Below are 23,822 nucleotides of genomic sequence, written 5' to 3'. Positions count from 1 at the left end.
AACTTATGAGGTCATCAGTCGCCTAGAACTTAGAACTACATAAGCCTAACTAACCTCAGGACATCACACTCATCCATACCCGAGGCAGGATTCGAACCTGCGACCGTAGCGGTCGCTCGGTTCCAGACTGTAGCGCTTAGAAGTGCATGGGAAAAATTCTGGAACCAAGTCGAAAATACTATGAGCAAAATTCACCAGGATGACGTGAAAATACTAATGGGAAACTTCAACTCTCTATTTGGGCAGAAAAAACCTGTAGAAAAATCTTTGGTACAAATTCAACACACCGAAACGCTTAGACCAACGGCACACGTCTGACTGACATTTGCCAACAATTCAACCACAAATGGACGTCTTCCCAGTTTAGGAAAAAACCAGTTCCCAGGTAACATGCTTATCTAACAGGTGCAAGCTGCTTTCGTTCGCCATTCGCGACTCGCTGAAAGCCAGATTTTTAATTCTTTTGTAGCACAGCTACAAGCAGGCTGATAAAAACTCAATAAGGGAATCGTAAGACAACGCTCGAGCAAAATTCGTCTTGCTACTTTCAGTAACTCTTAGTGTCAGAGCGAAAACCTTACGGTACTGCCAAATTCATAATGCCACTTTTGTTTTCTACCGACATATTTTTTGTTGTTGTGAATACATAATTTTACCTATGAAATGTCACATTTTCATAATACTTGCGAATGGTACAGGAAATGAAATAAATACAGATCTTTTCGAAGTCAAAAGTTGGTAATATCCTACTAATTCGTGTTAAAATAGGTTTAATCGTCTCACAGACACTTAATGCTTTATTAAGATAGACTGCCGTCGTGATGTTTCTGTAGTAAGCTGAATTTAATTTGTATTAGTACAGTGAATATTTTAATTGCATTTTCCATTAGTTTACTAAACGCAACAGTAATTATCAAAGAGAAATTAATCAGCAGCAGAATTTTCTTTCACGATATCTAAAACGATCTGACAATGCTAAAATTGTTTACAAATTCTACGCCTGTAGAAACCTACTGGATCTAACGATGTCATTAAACCAGAGTAGTTTTAGGAGTATTTCCGTCTAGAAATGAATTGCCTTGACGGTTGATCGATCAAGAGCGGGAAAGGTAAAATTTTACAAATATATGACGAGAGGGACAAGTGCTTGAGAGAGGACTTCCCTATCAATACAAGTGCCTGACAGACGACTTTTCTATCAATCTCCTGGATTGTTTTGTTTCTCAAATCAACATAGTGCGTTATCATACAGTAGCACAGGTGATGTAGTTTTGTTGCTCGATTTTCTTACACTTCGGCCGAAAGGAATGCTCGATGAGTGACCTGATGACGTTCAATAATAGTCACTCCGTTGATTTTTGTTGTTTCGAATTAGAGCATGCAGTACTCCTACACCAGGCTTCTGAACTTTGCCTGTTGAATGCAAATGTCGCATGATGGTTAAATGGTAATCTATCACATATATCAGTAGTCGAGACTTCCTTAATGTGGAAAATCATTCATGCCAGAACGATCTTTGTTGAAACACGAATATCTTTTTCTGGCGTATTTTTACCAAAAGCACTCGCTCTAAACATAGTTCAAATCTTTCTAGCTGCCTCCTCTGCATTCACCCCTCTGTTATACCAAAAATAAACGTTGTGTTTCAGGTGTTACACCTTTATCCACTTGCGACTCAATTTTACAATGCTTAACTGTAGTTCATGATTTTCAAGTATGCAAAATCGAATGTTTAACTCCAAGATGATAACTACAAATTCGAAAATGACGGTTGATACATACACTGACAGCGTGGCGCCGCGTTCACATGGGCGGCGCCGGATTTCAGGCGGCGGGTGGCGTCTGGCCGGTGGCCGGTAGCCGCTGCAGTGTGAGGAAACGCTCGAGCGTAAGCTGTTATGATCGCGGCGCAGCCACGAGCTGTCCTGCGGAATTGTTTCTGGAATACTTGTCGTTGCTGGTGGGTAGAATGTTAAGCGAATTATCTTCGATGCTCAATCAGAATCATAACTTTAGACCGAAATGTGGTAAAAAAAAAATAGTTAGACACGAACAGGAGACCATAAGCTTAGAGTGCATGACGATTACCATTTTTTCTTTTCTTTTTTTTTCTTATTGTTCATTATTGATCGTTGTGTTTGGTCGTTGCGGACGTCGCAGGACATCCTGTTCAAGTTCGGTGGTTGATCCTTCCACTCAGTTTTTTTATTACAGAGGCCAACCGGCTCTCTGACCGAACACGCTGAGCTACCGTGCCGGCTAGCACTAGACCACGGGCTCACACAATCCGAGAACATCTCGGAAGTAGACAACACTTCCTCCTAACGCTTCCGCATCTTACAGTGTTGCCAGATTGTGCAGATGGCCGGTCAGTTTTATTGGCTACGTTAAGTGAATAGACTCGGACTTAGTCTCTGTGGCAGTCGGCCGGCGGTCAGCTTTTATGTCTAAAACTGTACTCCAATGTGTTTCATTCACGTATCTGTGTGGCGCTAAAGTGTGGTTATGGATAATACGTATGCTCAGATTGCGAATGTAACATCATAAGTAAAGAGAGGGAAATGAATTAGGCGTCCTTCGTCTTCCGTAACATCAAATATATTTTAGTTATTCTATCTTAAATGAACTGCGCAGAAAATCATTCACCAGAAGTAAATAACTTGTTAGCAACTTCAGATGATATTAACAGCTTTCCGGCGCGGGTTAGCCGTGCTTTCAACGGCGTCATATCGCGGATCGCACGTCTGCTTGCGCCGTCAGTTCGAATCCTTCCCCGGGCATGGATGTGTGTTAAGTTAGGTTGGTTTAAGTAGTTATAGGGCTAGGGACTGATGACGTAAGCAGTTTGGTCGCATAGTTCTTGGAGCCATTTTTTGACCGTTCACGTAAATTTTTTTTTCATAAACGGCCGTATCTTTAGATTGCGTTGACATAGAAGCTCACTTTTTTACACCACCAAGGGACCGGTTACCACAAGAAGTGCGATACATTTCCGCTTATTATGTCTACCCGTTCTGGAGGTAAACGGGTTTTAAAGTTTGGGTAGACCGATAGACGGTCAAGAAAGTGAGACTTGTAGGGTTCCGTTTTTACCGGTTTAGGTGACGAAATCCTAACAACGAAAACAGCTACGACAGATACTGAAGATGAGGGCTGCATAAATAACACCCCCTACTCTTTATTCGAAATGTTCTAGTTGCAGTCGATACATCAGCATATTAATCGTAGCTACGCTTTCGATCCAAATCACGTTTACAGGAATGCAAATAGAATCCATTTGCCTATACACGTAGTAGTTCACATCCCAGTATTAATGCTACCGCGTTTTAGAAGTGCCAACATTCCCATTGCTAGCTAGCTTAAGAAACACTGAGGCTAATGAACGTTTTCTGGCTGTGGCGAGTCTAGTGGAGAATTCGAAACAGTGTAGAATATGTTTGGCAGCTATGTAGCCGTTTATTTCCTGAGGTGGTGCAGAATTAACCCACTAAATTTACCCTCTAATAAGAGTATTTTGTTATTTCGATAAACATCCCGAATGATTATCACATAAGCGGTGACATAAAGGAAGAAAATTTATGTTTTTGAGCCCAGAAAGCTCTATGGAACAGAATCTGTAGATCATTTTACCATTTTCATTGCGAAATTGCCGGCTTATTCATGTCTGGGGTAATAATAGAGGGCTGTTTGCCTGGGTTGTCTGCTAGCGTAGTGAAAGGAAGATCTGGTTTGTTTTCGGTTCTAATGTCGATTAAGGCAGGTAGAATATCAGTAAAGCAATTTTAAGAAATTCTCGCGCCCTCAATACTTTTTATCGCTACCTTTATTCTGTATTGGCGCCCTGTGCATGTCAATATGACACTCTTGTAGAATTTCATACATGTTACTGCCTACTTTTTCCGCTTCTGTCAATAATGGATTTGACTTAAGTGTGGCACTGAATGATTTTTAACTGAATTTCGTTATGAATCTTCACGCATTGTTAAATTTGCACACTTTCATGGTAGGTCAGCAACGGTAATCCAGTATGACTGGTCTGAACGTTGACACAGACCGTTTCGCGGCCGAAAGCGGATAATATTTTGCTAATTCGTAACGATCCGGCGTTCTTTGTCTTACTAAAACAATTATGTTATCTCGATAAGTTGAAATTCATTTTTATTGATACAGTTCATACCAATTAGCGTTTCTTCTTTCAGTTCTGTCTTATATTTACGTGTTGTATTTAACACACTAATCAGCATTAATATAGTCTTACAAATTATTGAAAACAGCCTAAAAAAGTTCAGATAGTTTGTCAATTTCACGCAAGTGCATAGTATGTTGGTAGCACTTCGTCGCCTTGCCTGTTATGCTGTGTAGCAGACTTTAAAGCCGTGCGGATCAGCATAACGAAAAGGCGAGGGGTCTCGCTCGTTTTGTCCACGACTGTACATTAGCTAAGTTCTGCAGAAGTTATTACCATTTTAGTCAACTCGGTTCAGCATGTGTCCTGTTGCCTAGTAGGCACAGGATCTGTCATGGACCCTCATAACTTATTCCATGTGTAATGGCATCGACGCCTGTAAGGAGTGAATGGCGTCCTGTGGTACAGCCATCCATGCTGCATTCACCCGGTTCCAAAGTTCATCTTGTGGTGGTTGGCGTTAGGTCACAGCACTGCACCCATTGTTCCATCATATCCCACACATTTTCGATTGGCGACAAGTCTGGTGATCCGGCGGGTCAGGGCAAGAGGCTGACATCCTGTGACACCAAGAAGGGATGTGTTCATACAGCAACAAGTGGTCGGGCATTGTCTTGCTGAAAAATGGCGTCCGAGGTGGTGTGCAGAAAGGGTATGGCTACAGGTCGCAGAATGTAATTCACGTGCGTCGCACTGGTTACAGTGCTCTGGACACACACCAGCTGTGATTTTTAGTTGTACCCAACAGCACCCCACACCATAAGGCCTTGAGATGGCGCTGTATGTCTTGTGCGAGTGCAGTCACTGTGATGTTGCTACCCCTGTCTCTGCAGCGAACCAAAATGCGGCCATTATTTTCAAACAAACAGAACCTGGACTCGTCCGAACCACTCTTTGATGCCATACCTGACCCCTGTGACATCGATCTTTACACCATGACCGTGTAGCATTCTTCTGCACGTTAGTCAAAGGTATGCGTAGAAGTCGAAGCCGAGAACATACACTACTGGCCATTAAAATTTCTACACCAAGAAGAAATGCAGGTGACAAACGGGTATTCATTGGACAAATATATTATACTAGAACTGACATGTGATTACATTTTCACGCAATTTGAGTGCATAGATTCTGAGTAATCAGTACCCAGAACAATCACCTCTGGCCGTAATAACGGCCTTGATACGCTTGGGCATTGAGTCAAAAAGAGCTTCAGCTGCCCATGTATCTTCAACACGATACCACAGTTCATCAAGAGTAGTGACTGGCGTATTGTGACGAGCCAGTTGCTCGGCCACCATTGACCAGACGTTTTCAATTGGTGAGAGATCTGGAGAATGTGCTGGCTAGAGCAGCAGTTGAACATTTTCTGTATCCAGAAAGGCCCGTACAGGTCCTGCAACATGCGGTCGTGCATTATCCTACTGAAATGTAGGATTTCGCAGGGATCGAATGATGGGTAGAGCCACGGGTGGTAACACGAATGGCACCCCATACAATCACGCCGGGTGATACGCCAGTATGGCGATGACGAATACACGCTTCCAATGTGCGTTCACCGCGATGTCGCCAAACACGGATGCGACCATCATGATGCTGTAAACAGAACCTGGATTCATCCGAAAAAATGACGTTTTGCCATTCGTGCACCCAGGTTTCTCTATACGAAACAGCATCATCCGTGAACAGCCTCATGGAGCCTGCGACATTAATCACTATAACGTTTGTGTACATTGTGAACATGAGTGTTCTTAAATCACTCTATTTGGAGAGGCCAGATTCTATCTTTACGTCAGAAGACTGATGATGATTTTCACTGTGTTCTGTCCGCTAGGAACTCTTGAGTTCTGCCAAAAGTCCCGTCTGACACGCGACACACTCGTATTTTATTCAATAGCGTGGAGTTGTGTCGAACGCCTTCTGGAATTCAAGGAAGACGGCATCAACGTGGGTGTCATTATCTACAGCCTTTGGTTTCTCGTGTACGAACACAGCGAGCGGAGTTTCACAATATTGATTCCTACAGAGGAATTTTTCGAGTCCCGGAAAGGTCGTAACAAGCGAGTATGAAACCCAAAATTCTCCGAGAGATTGACGTCAGCGATAGTGATCAACAGTTGTGTGCATCTGCTTGACGACATAATGAAAACGGATATGACCTGCACATGTCTTCTATCACTTGGAAAGCTTCGTTCTTCCAGTGATCTTCGATAGACTCATGCTAGAAGAATCATATATCCCATTAGGTCTAGGAGTCTTCTCTCTGCTGCACAATTTCCATTCACTTTGTATCCCACTGTTACTTTTCTCGATATCTGTGTTTTGATGTTCGTGTGACAATTTCAAAGAGCTGTCGAAGTACAATATTCCTCGCTATCCATCACGCAGTGCGTAGGCTGGTGACGAAAGTACATAATCTGTCTTATATTTAACATCAGTAGTCAGGGTGTCAAACTGTCAGTAACCACCTGCTGGAAGCTTCTCATGGTACTTCAGCCATACAGATTCCTGTCTGATCCAGAGTCAATGGTATTACATCCGGTTTTCCAAACCCATCGTGGAACTGACCTTCATTGATCAGCCATGTCCCGCAAATCCGTTCAAGATTTGTGTAAAGCAACAAATTCTTACGGCTCTTTATGTGAAACAAGTTTCAGTGCGACCCAAAGAAGGAATCAGCTATCATACTGGATGGCTAAGCGGTCCAGAGTTACGTATGTTCTTTTGGAGTTGAAGAGTACATTACGAAGACGCACAGTAAGCTACAGAGCGAAACGCCAAGAGAGAAAGGTCGTGCATCATGAATCTAGCCTCAAAATTTGGGGACACCTCGCTCCAGTATTGTTTCAGTAATATAATACTTTCCAGAAAGGGCACTTGCCCGCGAAAGGCAAAGGTTCCGAGTTCGAGTCTCGGTCCGGCACACAGTTTTAATCTGCCAGGAAGTTTCATATCAGCGCACACTCCGCTGCAGAGTGAAAATCTCATTCTGAAAACATCCCCCAGGCTGTGGCTAAGCCATGTCTCCGCAATATCCTTTCTTTCAGGAGTGCTAATTCTGCAAGGTTTGCAGGAGAGCTTCTGTAAAGTTTGGAATGTAGGAGACGAGGCACTGGCAGAAGTAAAGCTGTGAGGACGGCGCGTGAGTCATGCTTGGGTAGCTCAGTTGGTAGAGCACTTGCCCGCGAAAGGCAAAAGTCCCGAGTTCGAGTCTCGGCCCGGCACACAGTTTTAATCTGCCAGGAAGTTTTATATAATACTTTGTCCAGTATACGTCTCGAATAATAAGCACGACACTGAAATCAGAGAAATTCAAGCTTTGACACAGAATTACCGACAATTGTTCTTCCCGAAACCCCTCCATGAATGGAATAAGAAAGAGGGGTGTGATTCTGGCACAAGGTGCGTCACTCAACTGAACGATGCCTTGCGAAGTAAGAAAGTAGATGGGAATGGAGACAAGCGTGTGAACTTCAGATGGATGTAATGTACTGGTTCTTTGAGACTTTCTTTAGTGTAAGGTGCTGCTGTTGTCAACTGACGCACTGTTCTGTCGTAGGGCCTGAAACTAGAGAGAAAGGACGGCTGGGTGGACTACAAGCAGTTAATGCCTGGATATCACAACCCTTCAACTTATCTGATTATCGACTGGGAGCCGCAAGGCGAAGCTGGCAGCTTCCCACATGTGGTCAAAGTGACGGATACGTCGAGGACACCCATCACTTCTGGGGAGTTCACAGTTACCGACATATATGGATGGGATGATAATGGTGTAGTGTAAGTACCTTACTGAGGTATTGGCAATGGTTCCATGTGAGCAATCGTGATCCAAAATATTCATCTGATGTACCGTCTGAATTTCATGAATTTTTGTATCTTTCTTTTCACATGTTTCAACTGTTTTTTTGCTATGGTGGTTCCCTTGCCTGAGCTCTGCAGTTTAGTGTCAGGTTTGGATGCTAGCGAGTGATGGTCCCAAATGGTTACATGTCTACTTTGACCAGAATGTAGAAGAGAGCAACAGTTTCCTTTCCTTTGCAAAAATGTTTTGTTAATAATGTAAGTAGGCTGTTTAGGTTTTTATGTTGGTAAAGCCACATAACGCTCTGTATGAAAATCACTGACTGTGCTGTGTGCAGTCTGTGGCTGATTTTCATTGTTGGAATATTCGCTATTGTAGTGTTGGGCAGTTGGATGTGAACAGCGCATAGCGTTGCGTAGTTGGAGGTGAGCCGCCAGCAGTGGTGGATGTGGGGAGAGGGATGGCGGAGTTTTGAGAGCGGATGATCTGCACGTGTGTCCATCAGAGACAGTAAATTTGTAAGACTGGATGTCATGAACTCATATATATATATATATATATATATATATATATATATATATATATATATATATATATATATATTATGTCTTTTGAACACTATTAAGGTAAATACATTGTTTTCTATCAAAATCTTACATTTGCTAACTATGCCTATCAGTAGTTACTTTCAGTAGTTATAATCTTTTATTTAGCTGGCAGTATTGGCACTCGCTGCATTGCAGTAGTTCGAGTAACGAAGATTTTTGTGAGGTAAGTGATTCATGAAAGGTATAGGCTATTGTTAGTCAGGGCCATACTTTTGAAGGGATTATTGAAAGTCAGACTGCATTGCGCTAAAAATATTGTGTCAGTTTAGTGATGATGAGGATAAGTAAAGAGAGAAATGTCTGGGTACATCCAGTTTTGCTCAGCTGTTTGAAAATCAAATAACGTAAGAGGTTTACCAGCACAGTAATTCTTAATTTTTCTATGGGGACGTTTCAGAATAAGAACAAGTGTTCATCATCTGCAAGAAAATCTGGAACGGTGCACTGACCTCTACCAGAAGGTGACTGATGATCGAATGTTATGTAGATGTTGCTGGTGATATCTAGCAAGGAGGGGTAACACACAAAAGAGTTCTCGAAGGAACTCACGAGTTTTGGCGAATGAGATACAGGAGAAGCGGCAGTAATGATGTGTGTGGAATCCTGGAAGAGAAGTGGTGTGGGTTAGCATTAATCTGAAAGCAATCGTAGAGTTAGAAAAAGACGAAGATTGGTAAAATAATCAGATAGATTGGCTCGACTTAGGTGCAACGAAATAATTAAACCAACTCCTGACGAGCTGAAGTATCATGATGTCCCCACGCTGGAGACGTCTGGTTCCTTGTACTCATTGACAAACATTTCAACCTACAATGACGCACAGTAACTGTTGATTACGCAACTCACAGCCACAGAACGATTAACTAAATGTAAATCCGCTGAAGACTGTGCGCTCAATAGCGTACCCAATGAAGGGCAGGAGAATGCAGATGTGTCTTCTCCTCCATCCTTTGCTAAAGGAGTTTCGCGTTCTGCCTCGACAGACAAACATATCAACGCAAAATCAGTTTGGAGAAAACCGAGTAAGTGCGCGCAGGACTCACGGGCCGATGGTTCTGCACAAACTTAATTATGTACGAGTACATAGGTAGTTCATCTACCTGGGGAATTTTTGCCTGTTATTGATATCGATACTGGCGAGATACCAAAATATGTGACATAAATGGTCGCATATGTTGATTGCATTGACGTAAAAGCTTACATGCTGTAAACCGCAAACGGACAGTAGAGTTTAGTATGTTACAAAAATTTCAACTTCATGTCCACTCGTTTATGAGAAGAAGGGGTCTTAACAGGTGGACAGGCAGACAGTCAGATAATCAATTAAAAAAAATTTTTTTTCGTTTGAGACAACTATAACTTAACAAATTTCGGATATTTTCCTTTACTTTTACTGCGAAAGCTTACTGCCTGCAAAATTTCATGATTCCAGGTCAACAGGATGTGCCCTATAGATTCTGATGAGTGAGATTGCGAATATCAAAATATGTGACACAAATGGCCGTATGTTTTGATTACATTTACTTAGAAGCTTCAATTTTTACATCGCCAAGGCACTGTAGATCGTAGTTCGTGATATAAATTTCAACTTGATACGCCTGTCCATTCCTGAGGAATGGTCAGAGAAAGAGACAGACAGACAGACAGACAGACAGACAACAAAGAGATCCTGGGAGGGTTCCATTTTTACCGATTCAGGTACGAAACCCTAAAAAACTGGAACATGTGCTGGATAATGACCAGCAGCAAGTGTAGACAGCTTCACAGTATTTTGTACTCAATGCTAAACCAACATGAGTTCTCCCCTCTTCCTTAGCTCCTACCCTGAGCACGCTCCTGCATGTACTGCAGTGTCATGCTCTTCCAACGTTGTCACTGGATGCACCGTGGATGGGCATGTGATCAGTAGAACCCTCTTCGAAACATTGTGGGCTTTCTGCCCTTGAGACGCTACTTCTTATTCACGTCGATTTTTCCATTTGGCCTCAAGAGGCTACGTGCACGCCATTACAGTCCTCCCAACAAGGAAAATACATGGAAGTGACAAGAATCGAACCTGGGTACTCCACGTGGAAATCAGATACACTGACAACTCAGCCCATGCTGAAAGTAGTTTCCACTCTGCCTAAATCCGTGTGCCATGTATGAACCCAATGTGGAATGCCAATCCGAAAATTACGCAAGCCTTGTACCGGTTCCCAAATATTTTTGTTGTGACAAACTCAGTACAAAGTTTAATGTTATATTTGTGGCTCCAAGAAGTAACTTGTTCGACAAAATCTGTATTTCCAACAAAATCATATTGGATGGCAGTTGTCTGGTTACCATTGAAACGTATTTCGCAACATGGCTATGTACGGTAATAATGCATTTTTTGTGTGGCAGTACGCTCAAGAGACGATCTAATTTATGTTACATTTAACGAACATGAAGCGACCCGGTTTAATTGTTTATATTACATTTATTGCCCTTGAAAAACTGTCATCCATTAATTGTAAGTTCTTACCTTCATGTAACGTAAATAAATGCCTTAAATATATTTATTCACTTATTTATTGCTCTAAAGGAAGAACCCCAGGTGAGAAAAGTCGCCATAGCAGCTGCAAATGTTCTTCAAACTAGGTAATATTAGCTTCAAACATTCCAGTAGATAAACTGTTTCACAAAACAAATAGATTTGCTTTTAGTTTAGTAAGCAAGGCTGTTAAAACGTTTTTTCTCCCTCCTGAACACTTTGTCAGTCGCGAGTTGTTCCCTTTTCAAAATAAATAAATAAATAAATCAATTCAATTAAGATTCCGTGAGCAGTGCTTTTTTTGCCACCGCAGTAGTTGGAGTGAGAAGGGTGGCGGGCGCCGTCTGCCTTTGCAGGTACTACCAGGCGACAGAGGAGGGGCAGCCGTCGCACCGGCAGGTGTACGCCGTGCAGGAGGGGGCATCCCCGCGCTGCCTCAGCTGTGACGTTTACAGTACCGAGGGGAACCCCTGTCAGCGAGCCAGCGCCGATTTCAGCTCCGACTTCACATGGTCGATCTTCACGTGTCACGGCCCGGATCCACCAGTCCTGTCTGTGCGTTACACGGCCCAATTCGCAGGTGAGAAATTTGCTCTCGCTCCTTTCCTGTCTTGACATCGTGACTTGTGAAGTTATACATTTTATTGGCGTTATCTCTCGATCAGTCTTTCTTAAACCGCCACTATTATTCATTGTTACCTGTTGTAAGATTAACGGACTATCGCATACTTGCCTGTAGAGGACATAACAAAACGGCACCGACAAACGTCAAGGGAATGTTGAGGGTGTCTTGAGGAACAAACAAATTTAGGATACGAATATATCTCCAGTAACATCATCCATGAGCGAGCAATAAAGGAAACAAAAATTTGGAGTGGGAATTAAAACCCAGGGAGAAGAAATAAAAACGTGGAGGTTTGCCGATGGTATTGCAATTCTATGAGAGACAGCAAAGGACTTGCAAGAGAAGTTGAACGAAATGGACAGTGCCTTGAAAAGAAGTTATAGGATGAACATCAAGAAAACCAAAATAAGGCTAATGGAATGTAGTCGAATTAAATCAGGTTATGCAGAGGGAATTAGATTAGGAAATGATACAATTAAGGTAGTAGACGAGTTTTGCTATTTGGGCATCAAAATAACTGATGATGGTCGATAAAATGTAGACTGACGGGAGTAAGGAAAGAATTTCCGAAGAAGAGAAATTTGTTAACGTTGAGTATAGATTTAAGTGTCAGGAAGTCTTTCGTGAAAGTACTTGTACAGAGTGTAGCCGTCTATGGAAGTCGAACATGGATGATAAACAATTTAGACAAGAAGAGAATAGAAGGTTTTGAAATGTAATGCTACTGAAGAATGTTGAAGATTAGATGGGTAGATCACGTAACTAATGAGGAAGTCCTGGATAGAATCTGGGAGAAGAGGAATTTATGGCACAACTTGACTAAAAGAAGGATCGGTTAATAGAATACGTTCTGAGAAATCAAGGGATCACAAATTTAGTAATTGAGGAAAGTGTGGAGGGTAAAAATCTTAGAGGGAGACCAAGAGATGAATACAGTAAACAGATTCTGAAGGATGTGGGGTGCAGTGGTTACTTGGAGACGAAGAGTCTCGCACAGGATAGAGTAGCATGGAGAACTGTATCGAACCAGTCTTTGGACTGAAGATCACAACAACATCATCCAATTATGTTACGGAAGGTGCGTAAGTCCACCACCCCCACCCCAACCCCCATCCCCATCCCTTCCCCAGTCAAGGAAAATTTTTTTTATTATTCGAATTTGGTGAACTCAGGACCATATGAAAAAGCCGATTTTTCCCATTGTTTTTGGTTTCACAATACTTCATACTTGCATTCTGTCGCTCTTTTTTTTCTTCTTCTGTCTTCTGTCCATGTTCCTTCTATCTTCTTTTATCTTTCGTATTGGGGAACTTTGACGTTTTATGCGTTTTCCCTCTGTTTTCTGAATCTGCCTGTTATGTCCAGCTTCTGTAAATTTAATCTGTTTTTTTCGATTTTCTCGAAAAAGGAGAGTATTTTGTGTCAGCCTTTCGTTGTGCATTATTTTTAAGTGGTCAGCACTCCGTCTTCAGGCCAGAAGTGGCCCATCGGGACCATCCGACCGCCGTATCATCCTCAGTTGAGGATGCGGATAGGAGAGGCGTGTGGTCAGCACACCGCTCTCCTGGTCGTTATGATGGTATTCTTGACCGAAGCCGCTACTATTCGGTCGAGTAGCTCCTCAATTGGCATCTCGAGGCTGAGTGCAGCCCGAAAAATGGCAACAGCGCATGACGGCCTGGATGGTCACCCACCCAAGTGCCGACCACACCAGACAGCGCTTAACATCGGTGATCTCACTGGAACCGGTGTATCCACTGAGGCAAGGCCGTTGCCTATTTTTAAGTGGTCATGAAATATAATATTTCCACTTTCTCATATTTATTACACAGTAAGTCAAGAGGAAAGGTAGTGTTAGTGATTCTGAATGAAAACATTCGGAAGAATGCATACTCCATTGTGAATGGTTTCCGAATGGAAATTGTTATTTAATTCCTGTATTATTTACAAAATGTTGTTTACAATGTACCACAACAGTGTATACACCACATCCCAAAGATGTTCAGGCTCACATGCGGTTCATCTTCGTCAAAATGTCTTGGCGAAAACTTATCTAAGTAGCCTTGCACCAATGTGTTTCCTGATAAATAAAGAACAAAAGTAACTATTATGCACTAAACTTTACAACAAATATTCTATTACCTAATGATTCAATAAGTTGTCATGCTGTCATCGTTCAATGTGTTTTGTGTGGAGGAAATGATCTGATGCTTAACTGAAAATACTGATAATTTAAATTTACTATATATTTTAAACAAATAAAGTTACAGAGTTCATATTTACAACATTTGTCATTTTAAAGATGCATTTTTAATGAAATGTCGATCGTTAAGATCGACCAAAGCGTTCAGATTTTTGCATTCCGGTCTTTGTTACAAAACTTGTTGATTTCACAACAGTAAATCCTAAACTATTATACACATGGTCAATATTAAAGTTTTATTGGGATCACCATGAAAATTTAAGAAAGGCGGTAGATTAAAATTACTGTGGCTTACTACAGACTTAAATAGTTTTCATAAATGTTTCCCTTTATGGCCGATCTTATATCCGCCATGTTTAACAGTGCTACGCCTCCCTGGTCACAAACAGCTCCTACGGATTTTCCTATGACGTAGGTTCTCGTCTGTCTCACTCGCACAGTACAACGCTTGGACCTGATCAGTCTGGCCTCATTGAGCACAATAGACGCCTATAGACTTTCCCCATCTCGTGACGAATCTGCGCTCGTTGTGGCACATTGTCCTGGACGACAGGATTCGTTTCACAATTCTATTAAGGCTGCCTCTTTCGGCCGTATACTAAAATGAGAGCGAAATGCTCGCTAATACACGAACTTAAAGAAGATAGGTTAACCGTTGTTCGTTGCAGTAACACAGATGGTACACACAAGCTTCCACTGTTCGTTATTGGCAAATGTAAGAAAACTAGGGCACTGAAGAACATTCCTGACTTGTCTTGCTTGTCAGTTTATTATCGCAATCAAAAATCTATTTGGATGGACCGCAATCATTTGAAATCTTGGTTTTTCGAAGAGTTCGTTCCATCTTTTGCAAAAGACTGAAAGAAAAACAGCTCCCTTTGCGTGCTCTATTTCTGTTGGATAACGCACCATCACATCCATTTGAGAAGAATTTAATGAAAGGGGACACAAAAGCTATCTTCCTTTCACCAAATGTCACATCAGTTATCCAATGGATCAAGGAGTGACAAAATGGTTAAAAAAGTGGTATCACAGGAAGTACATCAACTTTACTTTATAAAAGTCAGAAGGAGATTGCAACGTGCCTGAAGCTATGAAATCCCACAACGTCAAAGGTGTTATCTATACTACTGCTGATTCATGGGACGGATTACAAACTGACAAGCTGCGAAAATCTTGGCGTAAGCTGTGGACGGAAGTTGTAACTGAAGGTGACCAGATCGGATGCATGCAGGAGAACGTTAAAGATATACAAACTGTACAATCGAATGTCCCTGCAAGTGAAGTCGAGGAGTGGATTGCCCAGTGCGACAATGACTGTGAAACCAGTGAAGATCTCAGTGACAACCAGATTATTGTGGATGTTTTGGAAAAGAAGAGTGAAGAAACTGTGAACGAGGACACGGACGGTGAAGACGACGAACCCCTTACACAGATTTGACACCAAGAACGCTTTTGATAGCGCCGTTCAGTACATCGAGCAGAACTCAACCGCATCACCTAAGGACACTGTGTGGTCCAAGGAATAGAGAAACGCTGCAGCTAAGTCTAGAGTTTCATCTGTAATTGGCTTTCTTCGTAAGTAAGTATTTAACAGTAACAGCTTTTGTGCGATTTATTGCACTGTTTTTACTGTAGGGGTTAGTATACATATCTGCAGTAATCATTTCTGAGTTCAGAGATTGTTTATTTTAATGTAAATCCGCATTTTTCTGTGCTTTCTGATAATCCAAACCTTAATAAAATATCACACTGACTTTACGTATGTTCTCCATTCACACTCTCAGTCTCAGCAAAACGCACAACCGAAACATAAAAAAAATATTTTCCAATGTACTGTTAATTACGTCTGAAATCTGTGGCAATGAAACTAAAGAACAGAAAATTAGATTATGTAAACGAATGCTCTCGGTTGTTGTCCAGTTGAAACTACAGAAGAAGACATTCCAGTAACTACCTGTGTTTCAAAGTATCAGCATGGTTATTATGTGTTTTAGGTAAAAATTTATATCTCCGAAAATACTGAGGTTATTGATTCGAAATTTTAGCAGTATGGTTCTGTTATCTGTAGAATTTGGTACACTACGTAAGAAAAAGATCGACTGATATTTAACAGTGGTTCTTCAGATTCATAGAGAAATCAGCTGTCCTCGCGGCTCCACTGCAAGCTACGCCTTCAATGCAAGACGCCAGCTCGTTATAATCTGCTACGTTATAAGCGGACGATTTATATGCATCAACTCAGCTGGTTTATGAACACAAAAATGTTGCATCGACCCGCTGCCATGTTTGAAAGTTGGTCCACTTAGAAAATCGTTCTGAATTTGCCTTTGCTTCACTTCACGCAAGAATTTGTTCACGAAACAACTAACAAACACTTCATAGGTAGCAAATGAAGCACACATTATATTTGCCCGTTGACTGTGCATCGCTCTCTACTCTAGAGTGTGAGAGATGCAGATGTCTATGCCAAAGCTGGGGTACTCACAGTCGCTGAAGATGCTAACGGTGGCCTGCATTGCCGTAGCTGCCTCTGCTACTCCCGCCGCCATCAAAATCACTGCCATTGGTTGCTGCAGACTGGAATTGCGCACACATCTTCATAGATTCTTCTACTTTCTTGAAAAAAAAAATGGTTCAAATAGCTCTGAGCACTATGGGACTTAACATCTGAGGTCATCAGTCCCCTAGAACTTAGAACTAATTAAACCTAACTAACCTAAGGACATCACACACATCCATGCCCGAGGCAGGATTGGAACCTGTCACCATAGCGGTCGCGCGGTTCCAGACTGAAGCACCTAGAACCGCTCGTCCACTCCGTCCGGCTTCTTTCTTGAAGTTCCACACCTAACTTGCCTACTCGTAATTACTCTCATCGAGTCTCCTGCACTCAACTGTTGCACATATCTTGTGCTCTGAGCCTCCAAGCAAACTACCTATCATGCAAGGTTTGGGACCTGCACCGCAGAATATTGTGAAGCGTTAGAATTATAATTACCATTATAAATGGATTAGATTCATATTCTAAACGAAAAAATTTCAATTGTAACTTTACCTGCGCTTACTTGAACATAGGTAAGGCGGCTAAACATAGCTCTGTTTAAAAGAATGGCCCAATTTTGCCATAAGGCTAGTACCTCGAAGAAAACGATTTATTGACACAGTCACCACGGATTCAGAAAATATAGTTCTTGTGAAACACCACTAGCTCTTTATACTCATGAAGTAATACGTGTTATCGACAGGGGATGTCAAATTGAATCCATATTTTTAGATTTCCAGAAGGATTTCGACACCGTTCCTCACAAGCGTATTCTAAACAAACTGCGAGCATACGGAGTATCGCCTCAGTTGTGCGACTGGATTCGTGATTTCCTGTCAGAAAGGTCACAGTTCGTAGTAATAGACGGAATGTCAACGAGTAAAACAGAAGTAATATCTGGCGTTCCCCAAGGAAGTGTTATAGGCCCTCTATTGTTCCTGATCTACACTCCTGGAAATTGAAATAAGAACACCGTGAATTCATTGTCCCAGGAAGGGGAAACTTTATTGACACATTCCTGGGGTCAGATACATCACATGATCACACTGACAGAACCACAGGCACATAGACACAGGCAACAGAGCATGCACAATGTCGGCACTAGTACAGTGTATATCCACCTTTCGCAGCAATGCAGGCTGCTATTCTCCCATGGAGACGATCGTAGAGATGCTGGATGTAGTCCTGTGGAACGACTTGCCATGCCATTTCCACCTGGCGCCTCAGTTGGACCAACGTTCGTGCTGGACGTGCAGACCGCGTGAGACGACGCTTCAGCCAGTCTCAAACATGCTCAATGGGGGACAGATCCGGAGGTCTTGCTGGCCAGGGTAGTTGACTTACACCTTCTAGAGCACGTTGGGTGGCACGGGATACATGCGGACGTGCAGTGTCCTGTTGGAACAGCAAGTTCCCTTGCCGGTCTAGGAATGGTAGAACGATGGGTTCGATGACGGTTTGGATGTACCGTGCACTATTCAGTGTCCCCTCGACGATCACCAGTGGTGTACGGCCAGTGTAGGAGATCGCTCCCCACACCATGATGCCGGGTGTTGGACCTGTGTGCCTCGGTCGTATGCAAGTCCTGATTGTGGCGCTCACCTGCACGGTGCCAAACACGCATACGACCATCATTGGCACCAAGGCATAAGCGACTCTCATCGCTGAAGACGACACGTCTCCATTCGTCCCTCCATTCACGCCTGTCGCGACACCACTGGAGGCGGGCTGCACGATGTTGGGGCGTGAGCGGAAGACGGCCTAACGGTGTGCGGGACCGCAGCCCAGCTTCATGGAGACGGTTGCGAATGGTCCTCGCCGATACCCCAGGAGCAACAGTGTCCCTAATTTGCTGGGAAGTGGCGGTGCGGTCCCCTACGGCACTGCGTAGGATCCTACGGTCTTCGCGTGCATCCGTGCGTCGCTGCGGTCCGGTCCCAGGTCGACGGGCACATGCACCTTCCGCCGACCACTGGCGACAACATCGATGTACTGTGGAGACCTCACGCCCCATGTGTTGAGCAATTCGGTGGTACGTCCACCCGGCCACCCGCATGCCCACTATACGCCCTCGCTCAAAGTCCGTCAACTGCACATACGGTTCACGTCCACGCTGTCGCGGCATGCTACCAGTGTTAAAGACTGCGATGGAGCTCCGTATGCCACGGCAAACTGGCTGACACTGACGGCGGCGGTGCACAAATGCTGCGCAGCTAGCGCCATTCGACGGCCAACACCGCGGTTCCTGGTGTGTCCGCTGTGCCGTGCGTGTGATCATTGCTTGTACAGCCCTCTCGCAGTGTCCGGAGCAAGTATGGTGGGTCTGACACACCGGTGTCAATGTGTTCTTTTTTCCATTTCCAGGAGTGTATATGAACGACATGGGAGACAATCTGAGTAGGAGTCTTAGATTGTTTGCAAATGATGCTGTCATTTAGCGTCTTGTAAAGTCATCCGATGATCCAACCGACTTGCAAAATGATGTAGATAAGATATCCGTATGGTGCGAAAAGTGGCAACTGACCCTGAATAAAGAATAGTGCGAAGTTATTCACATGAGTACTAAAAGAAATCAGCTAAATTTCGATTACGCGGTAAGTCACACAAATCTGAAGTCTATAAATTCAGCTAAATACTTAGAGATTACAATTACAAATAACCTAAATTGGAACGATCATATAGATAATATTGTGGGTAGAGCAAACCAAAGACTGCGATTCATCGGCAGAACACTTAGAAGATGCAACAGGTCTACTAAAGAGACTGCTTACACCACGCTTGTCCGCCCTACTCTGGAGTATTGCTGTGCGGTGTGGGATCCGCATCAGGTGGGACTGACGGATGACATCGAAAAAGTACACAGAAGGGCAGCTCGTTTTGTATTATCGCGAAATAGGGGAGATAGTGTCACAGACATGATACGTGAATTGGAGTGGCAATCATTAAAACAAAGGCGTTTTTCGTTGCGACGGGATCTTCTCATGAAATTTCAATCACCAGTTTTCTCCTCCGATTGCGAAAACATTCTGTTGCCACCCACTTACATAGGGAGAAATGATCATCTCGATAAAATAAGAGAAATCAGGGCTCGCACAGAAAAATTTAAGTGCTCGTTTTTCCCGCATGCCGTTCGAGAGTGGAACGGTAGAGAGACAGCTTGAAGGTGGTTCATTGAACCCTCTGCCAGGCACTTTATTGTGAATAGCAGAGTAATCACGTAGCTGTAGATGTAGATAAGGTCTAGTTTTGCATATCTGCTTTCATGCCCACCAACTAACTCGCTGCAAATAATTTATAGCCGTGATCTTGCAATGTGTGCGCTGATTAAAATTGTGAATTAAAAAATCAGAAATATTAAATAAAAGATAAATGATTAATTAACAAAAGGGTTCCGCTGCAACATCTAAATGTAACTAGACGACACTAGAGAATTATGTTGAATGATGTTTATCCAAGCAAGCCATCTCAAATAAATGGAAAGTCCTCCTACAGTTACCAGTTATAAAACAGTCAGATGATAACCTTCTGAAAATGCAATAAAACTGTTAACTATGGTATAAGTATGGTAGCAGGATCCCAAAGCTAAATAGTCATCCAAGATGTGTGAGAAACGAAGTCCATTTAATGATCACAGTACACGAATTATTCGCCAGCTCAAAATAATTCATAGTTCAGCATGATGATTTACACATCAAAACGTGAAAGTCAAAGAGTAGACACTCATACTTGGCTTAGCCTCGATTTTTTAATGTGAGTAGAAAAGTTAAAGTTCAGACCCCAGAAAAGTAGTTCAGAGCCTAGAAAAGTAAAGTCCCTTCAAAAGTTAAAGTATTCTAGAAGCCATTCACCACCCAGAGTCTATCAGTTATGTGACTGAATCTCACACGATACCTCTGCCAGTCTTCCTTCTTGCAGATCTAAGATAATTGCTGCTAAAGTACTATCCCCTTCCTCCATAAATTGCGTCAGTGTTAGCACGAAATATTAAAATTATGAAGAGCACACCATTACACAGCCACACTCAGCCACTGCTTGCAGGCTGCCTTTCTCCCTCTTCAGACTATCTGCTGTAATCCTCGTTCCAAAGGAAAGGCGTTGCGAATCCTACACCAACTGTGTCCACAGTGGTATATTACTGCACATTTTCTACAGTAGAAAAAAAAAAGCGTTCCAGAAACGAAAATGACCAGAGAAAAAAAGCTTGGCAATTTCGTCAGCTGAATAACACTCCTTTCGTTGTAATAAATTATTGGTTCCTCAGGAAGAGACTTTGGAATGTTATTTATATTTTGAACTGCAGTTTCCTTAACCTTTAATATAAAGGGAGTGGAAGGACTTGACCCATACAGTGACCATTTCAGTTCAACATATTTATTTGCATCATAGATAAATCATTAAGAGAATTACAATTATAAATCAGATAATAATTTCTTTAAGAAATGCCATTCAGGCAAACTTTACAAACTGCTTGTTATATAAAACCACAAATCAATTAATCTCTTTAAAAGCATTTAAAAACCCACCACTCAGGCTAATTTTACAAACTGCTTGTTATATGAAACCACAAGGGAATTAATCTCTTTGCAAGGATTTAAAAAACCGCCCCTCGGGCCAAGTAAATCATTTAAAATAAACTTTACATCAAATAACCAGGAAATCAATTATTATTTCCACAGAGATTGAAAACCGCCCCTCCCGGGCGAGATACTACCAAACAACTTTACAAGGTTATAGACAGTTTGATCAATAATAACCTAGTTATTTCCCCATCAAAATTGACTTACGCCACTAAGGCTAAATTGCACCGCAATTTTAGAAAACGGTTTCAATTAGGACACATTCTTCTAGAAATCCCTCAAAATTCTCAAGACAAATATTTTAAACATTTAACCCGGGCAACCTTGCCACCACAAATTTCAGAAAACTACAGCTTGTACAATAACTGAGGCCCGAGATTGTGAGGCCGCGACTTGGCCACGAACGGTGGAGGGGACTGAACGCTTATCTTCGATTTAAGATGTGGACTCCGTTTGTACTTCCACCCCGTTCAGAACACCGAAATCGGAATCAAACAGCACACGCGAGCTCAGGCGAAGTCACCGCCTGTACGCCCGCTGGTAATTTAAAAGGGGAGGTTCTGCACTTCGGTGGCCCACTGCTTCCCATCTCTGAAACATAAATCAGAAGCGACAACAGGGAAAAAAACAACCCTTCCTTCACCTTAATACTCAAACTTATACAGAAAACTACTTCATTAAAATTGACAATGCACGAATGATGCAAACGGAACTGGCTCATTAAAACCCAAGCATCACATCGAGCACCTTACGTAGGTCTGTAAGGTACCACACGGCAATCTTTAGACACGGAATATAGATCGTTCGGTAAGGCTGCGTACACGTATCAATGTTTCAGACACTTGCCAGCTGAAGTAAGAAGAATACTATTAAGGAGCGAAGCACACACTCAATAAGAGGCGTGAAATATCACATCACAGTCCTTGAAACGCTTTGCTGCCTCAAGAGCAATCATCATCATATTTCACTAATCGTTGGTAGGACTTTAATTACTTATCTTGATGCCAGCTGCTGGATCGATGTGGCGAAGACGCCAGACGTTGCTTAGTCCGATAGTAACAGCGTGTTCCTTCACGGAAGAGAGCACATGCATAGCTTCACGAGGTTGCCAAGAAGCCACAGCGCGGGCCCGCTGTTACTGACCCCAGTACGATCAAGCGCCAACTGCCGCCCGTACTCAGGCTCGCTGTCGTCTCTCCAACGTCTCGCTAATCGCACACTTCCGCGTGCCGTGCCCAACGTTGTTGTCCCTTTCCACTTTTTTTTTCCTTTATTGTAATTTTAAACACCTATACAGGCGGGCTGGCAGCAGCACAGTACGCTGCTCTTCAGCCTTAAGTGGAAACAATAACATGACATAGAGGTGATACAGACAATACAAAAAACGGCGGGCAAAAAATGGAGATACAAAAAAAACAATAAACATGAAGCCGTTCACGTTGGACGATAAAAACACTAACACTTGTGGACACGGCGCACAAAACACGGAGAACGGCGATGGCACATGTGAACAGTGGGGTCGTAACTGCACGAAACAAAAAACGAAGCACACACACGAGATACTGATGGCGATGATCTCCGGCGCGCGAATGTTCACTATGCGTGTACGAGTCCGGGGACCTGCCAAGAGAGGAGGAGGAGGAAGGGGAGTGGGAGAGCGAGAGGGGAGAGCAGAGATGCCACGGGCAGGGGAGATAGGGGGGAGGGAGGAAGGGGGAGGGGAAGCCCGGGGGAAGAGGGGTGGAGGGAGGGGATGGGGGAAAAGGAAAAAGAAGGGAAGAGAAGAGAAGGGAGGGAGGGTGCCGAAAGGAAAGGACACCGGAAGTGGGGGGGGGGGTCCCTTTCCACTCCGCACTGCCCGCTGTATCCTGAGCCGGCCCAGGCTCCAAAGACAAATTTCTGCCAGAGAGAATCGATAGTGCCTTAAGCCAAAGATATCCCTGGCGCCAGTCCCGCCACGGCTCAGACGTGACTTCACAACTACTCGTATGACCGTTTTAAATACATAAATGGATAGTGTATAATTTCGTTGCATTTTCCATAAGTGATAATAGAGACTCCAATCATCAATAATAATCATTATTTATAACAGTCTGCCAACGCTTTGATAACATTTCGATTCCGCGACTGTAGAGACCAAGTGGTTTTGAGGCGAAGAACTAATCGAGCTGTATTGAGAACGGATTTTCATCTGGAAAGGAAGTTCCTGGAAGGTTGTTCGATAGAGAGCGGAAAAAATGAAATTCGAAGGCACAAGATCAGATGAATAAGGTGGGTGTGGAATGACTTCCCAATCCAACTCTTATATAGTATCTTTTTATCAGCCTAGCGGAATGTGGACGAGCATTATAGTGGAGTAGCATCGCTTCACGCAGTCTTCCTGGTCGTTGTTCTTGGACTACGTCTGCAAAACGTCTCGGTTGTTGACTGTAAATGTCAGCACTGATAGTTACACATCGGAGAAGCAATTCCTAGCGTACCATGGATGCGCGCAGGTCCTTGTAAAGGGAGTTGCTGCTTTGTTTGGGCTCAACCATTCCTTTCTTTTCCTTATTTTACACTACTGGCCATGAAAATTGCTACACCAAGAAGAAATGCAGATAATTTACAAAGGTACATGTATCACATTGGAACAACCGAAATAAAATGTTCAAACGTACCTACGTTCTTTATTTTAATTTAGAAAAGCCTATCTGTTACCAACTGTTCGTCTAAAATTGTGAGCCATATGTTTGTCACTATTACAACGCCATCTATCACAAAG

General features: G+C 42.9%; 1 protein-coding gene across 1 annotated transcript in view; it reads left to right on the top strand.

The window, feature by feature from the left end:
- The window catches only part of LOC126191548 (venom dipeptidyl peptidase 4-like), a 303,127-nt gene that overhangs the window by 174,463 nt on the left and 104,842 nt on the right, over positions 1 to 23,822 (top strand). Inside the window, exons 10-11 of the mRNA XM_049932457.1 lie at positions 7,743 to 7,960; positions 11,465 to 11,688. Of these exons, the coding sequence (XP_049788414.1) occupies positions 7,743 to 7,960; positions 11,465 to 11,688 (442 nt within the window). The remainder of the gene's footprint in view (positions 1 to 7,742; positions 7,961 to 11,464; positions 11,689 to 23,822) is intronic.

The sequence above is a fragment of the Schistocerca cancellata genome, chromosome 6 (assembly GCF_023864275.1).
Source record: "Schistocerca cancellata isolate TAMUIC-IGC-003103 chromosome 6, iqSchCanc2.1, whole genome shotgun sequence".
NCBI classification, from domain to species: domain Eukaryota; kingdom Metazoa; phylum Arthropoda; class Insecta; order Orthoptera; family Acrididae; genus Schistocerca; species Schistocerca cancellata.
The sequence above is the reverse complement of the archived record's forward strand: the minus strand, read 5'-3'. Positions and strand labels throughout refer to the sequence as shown.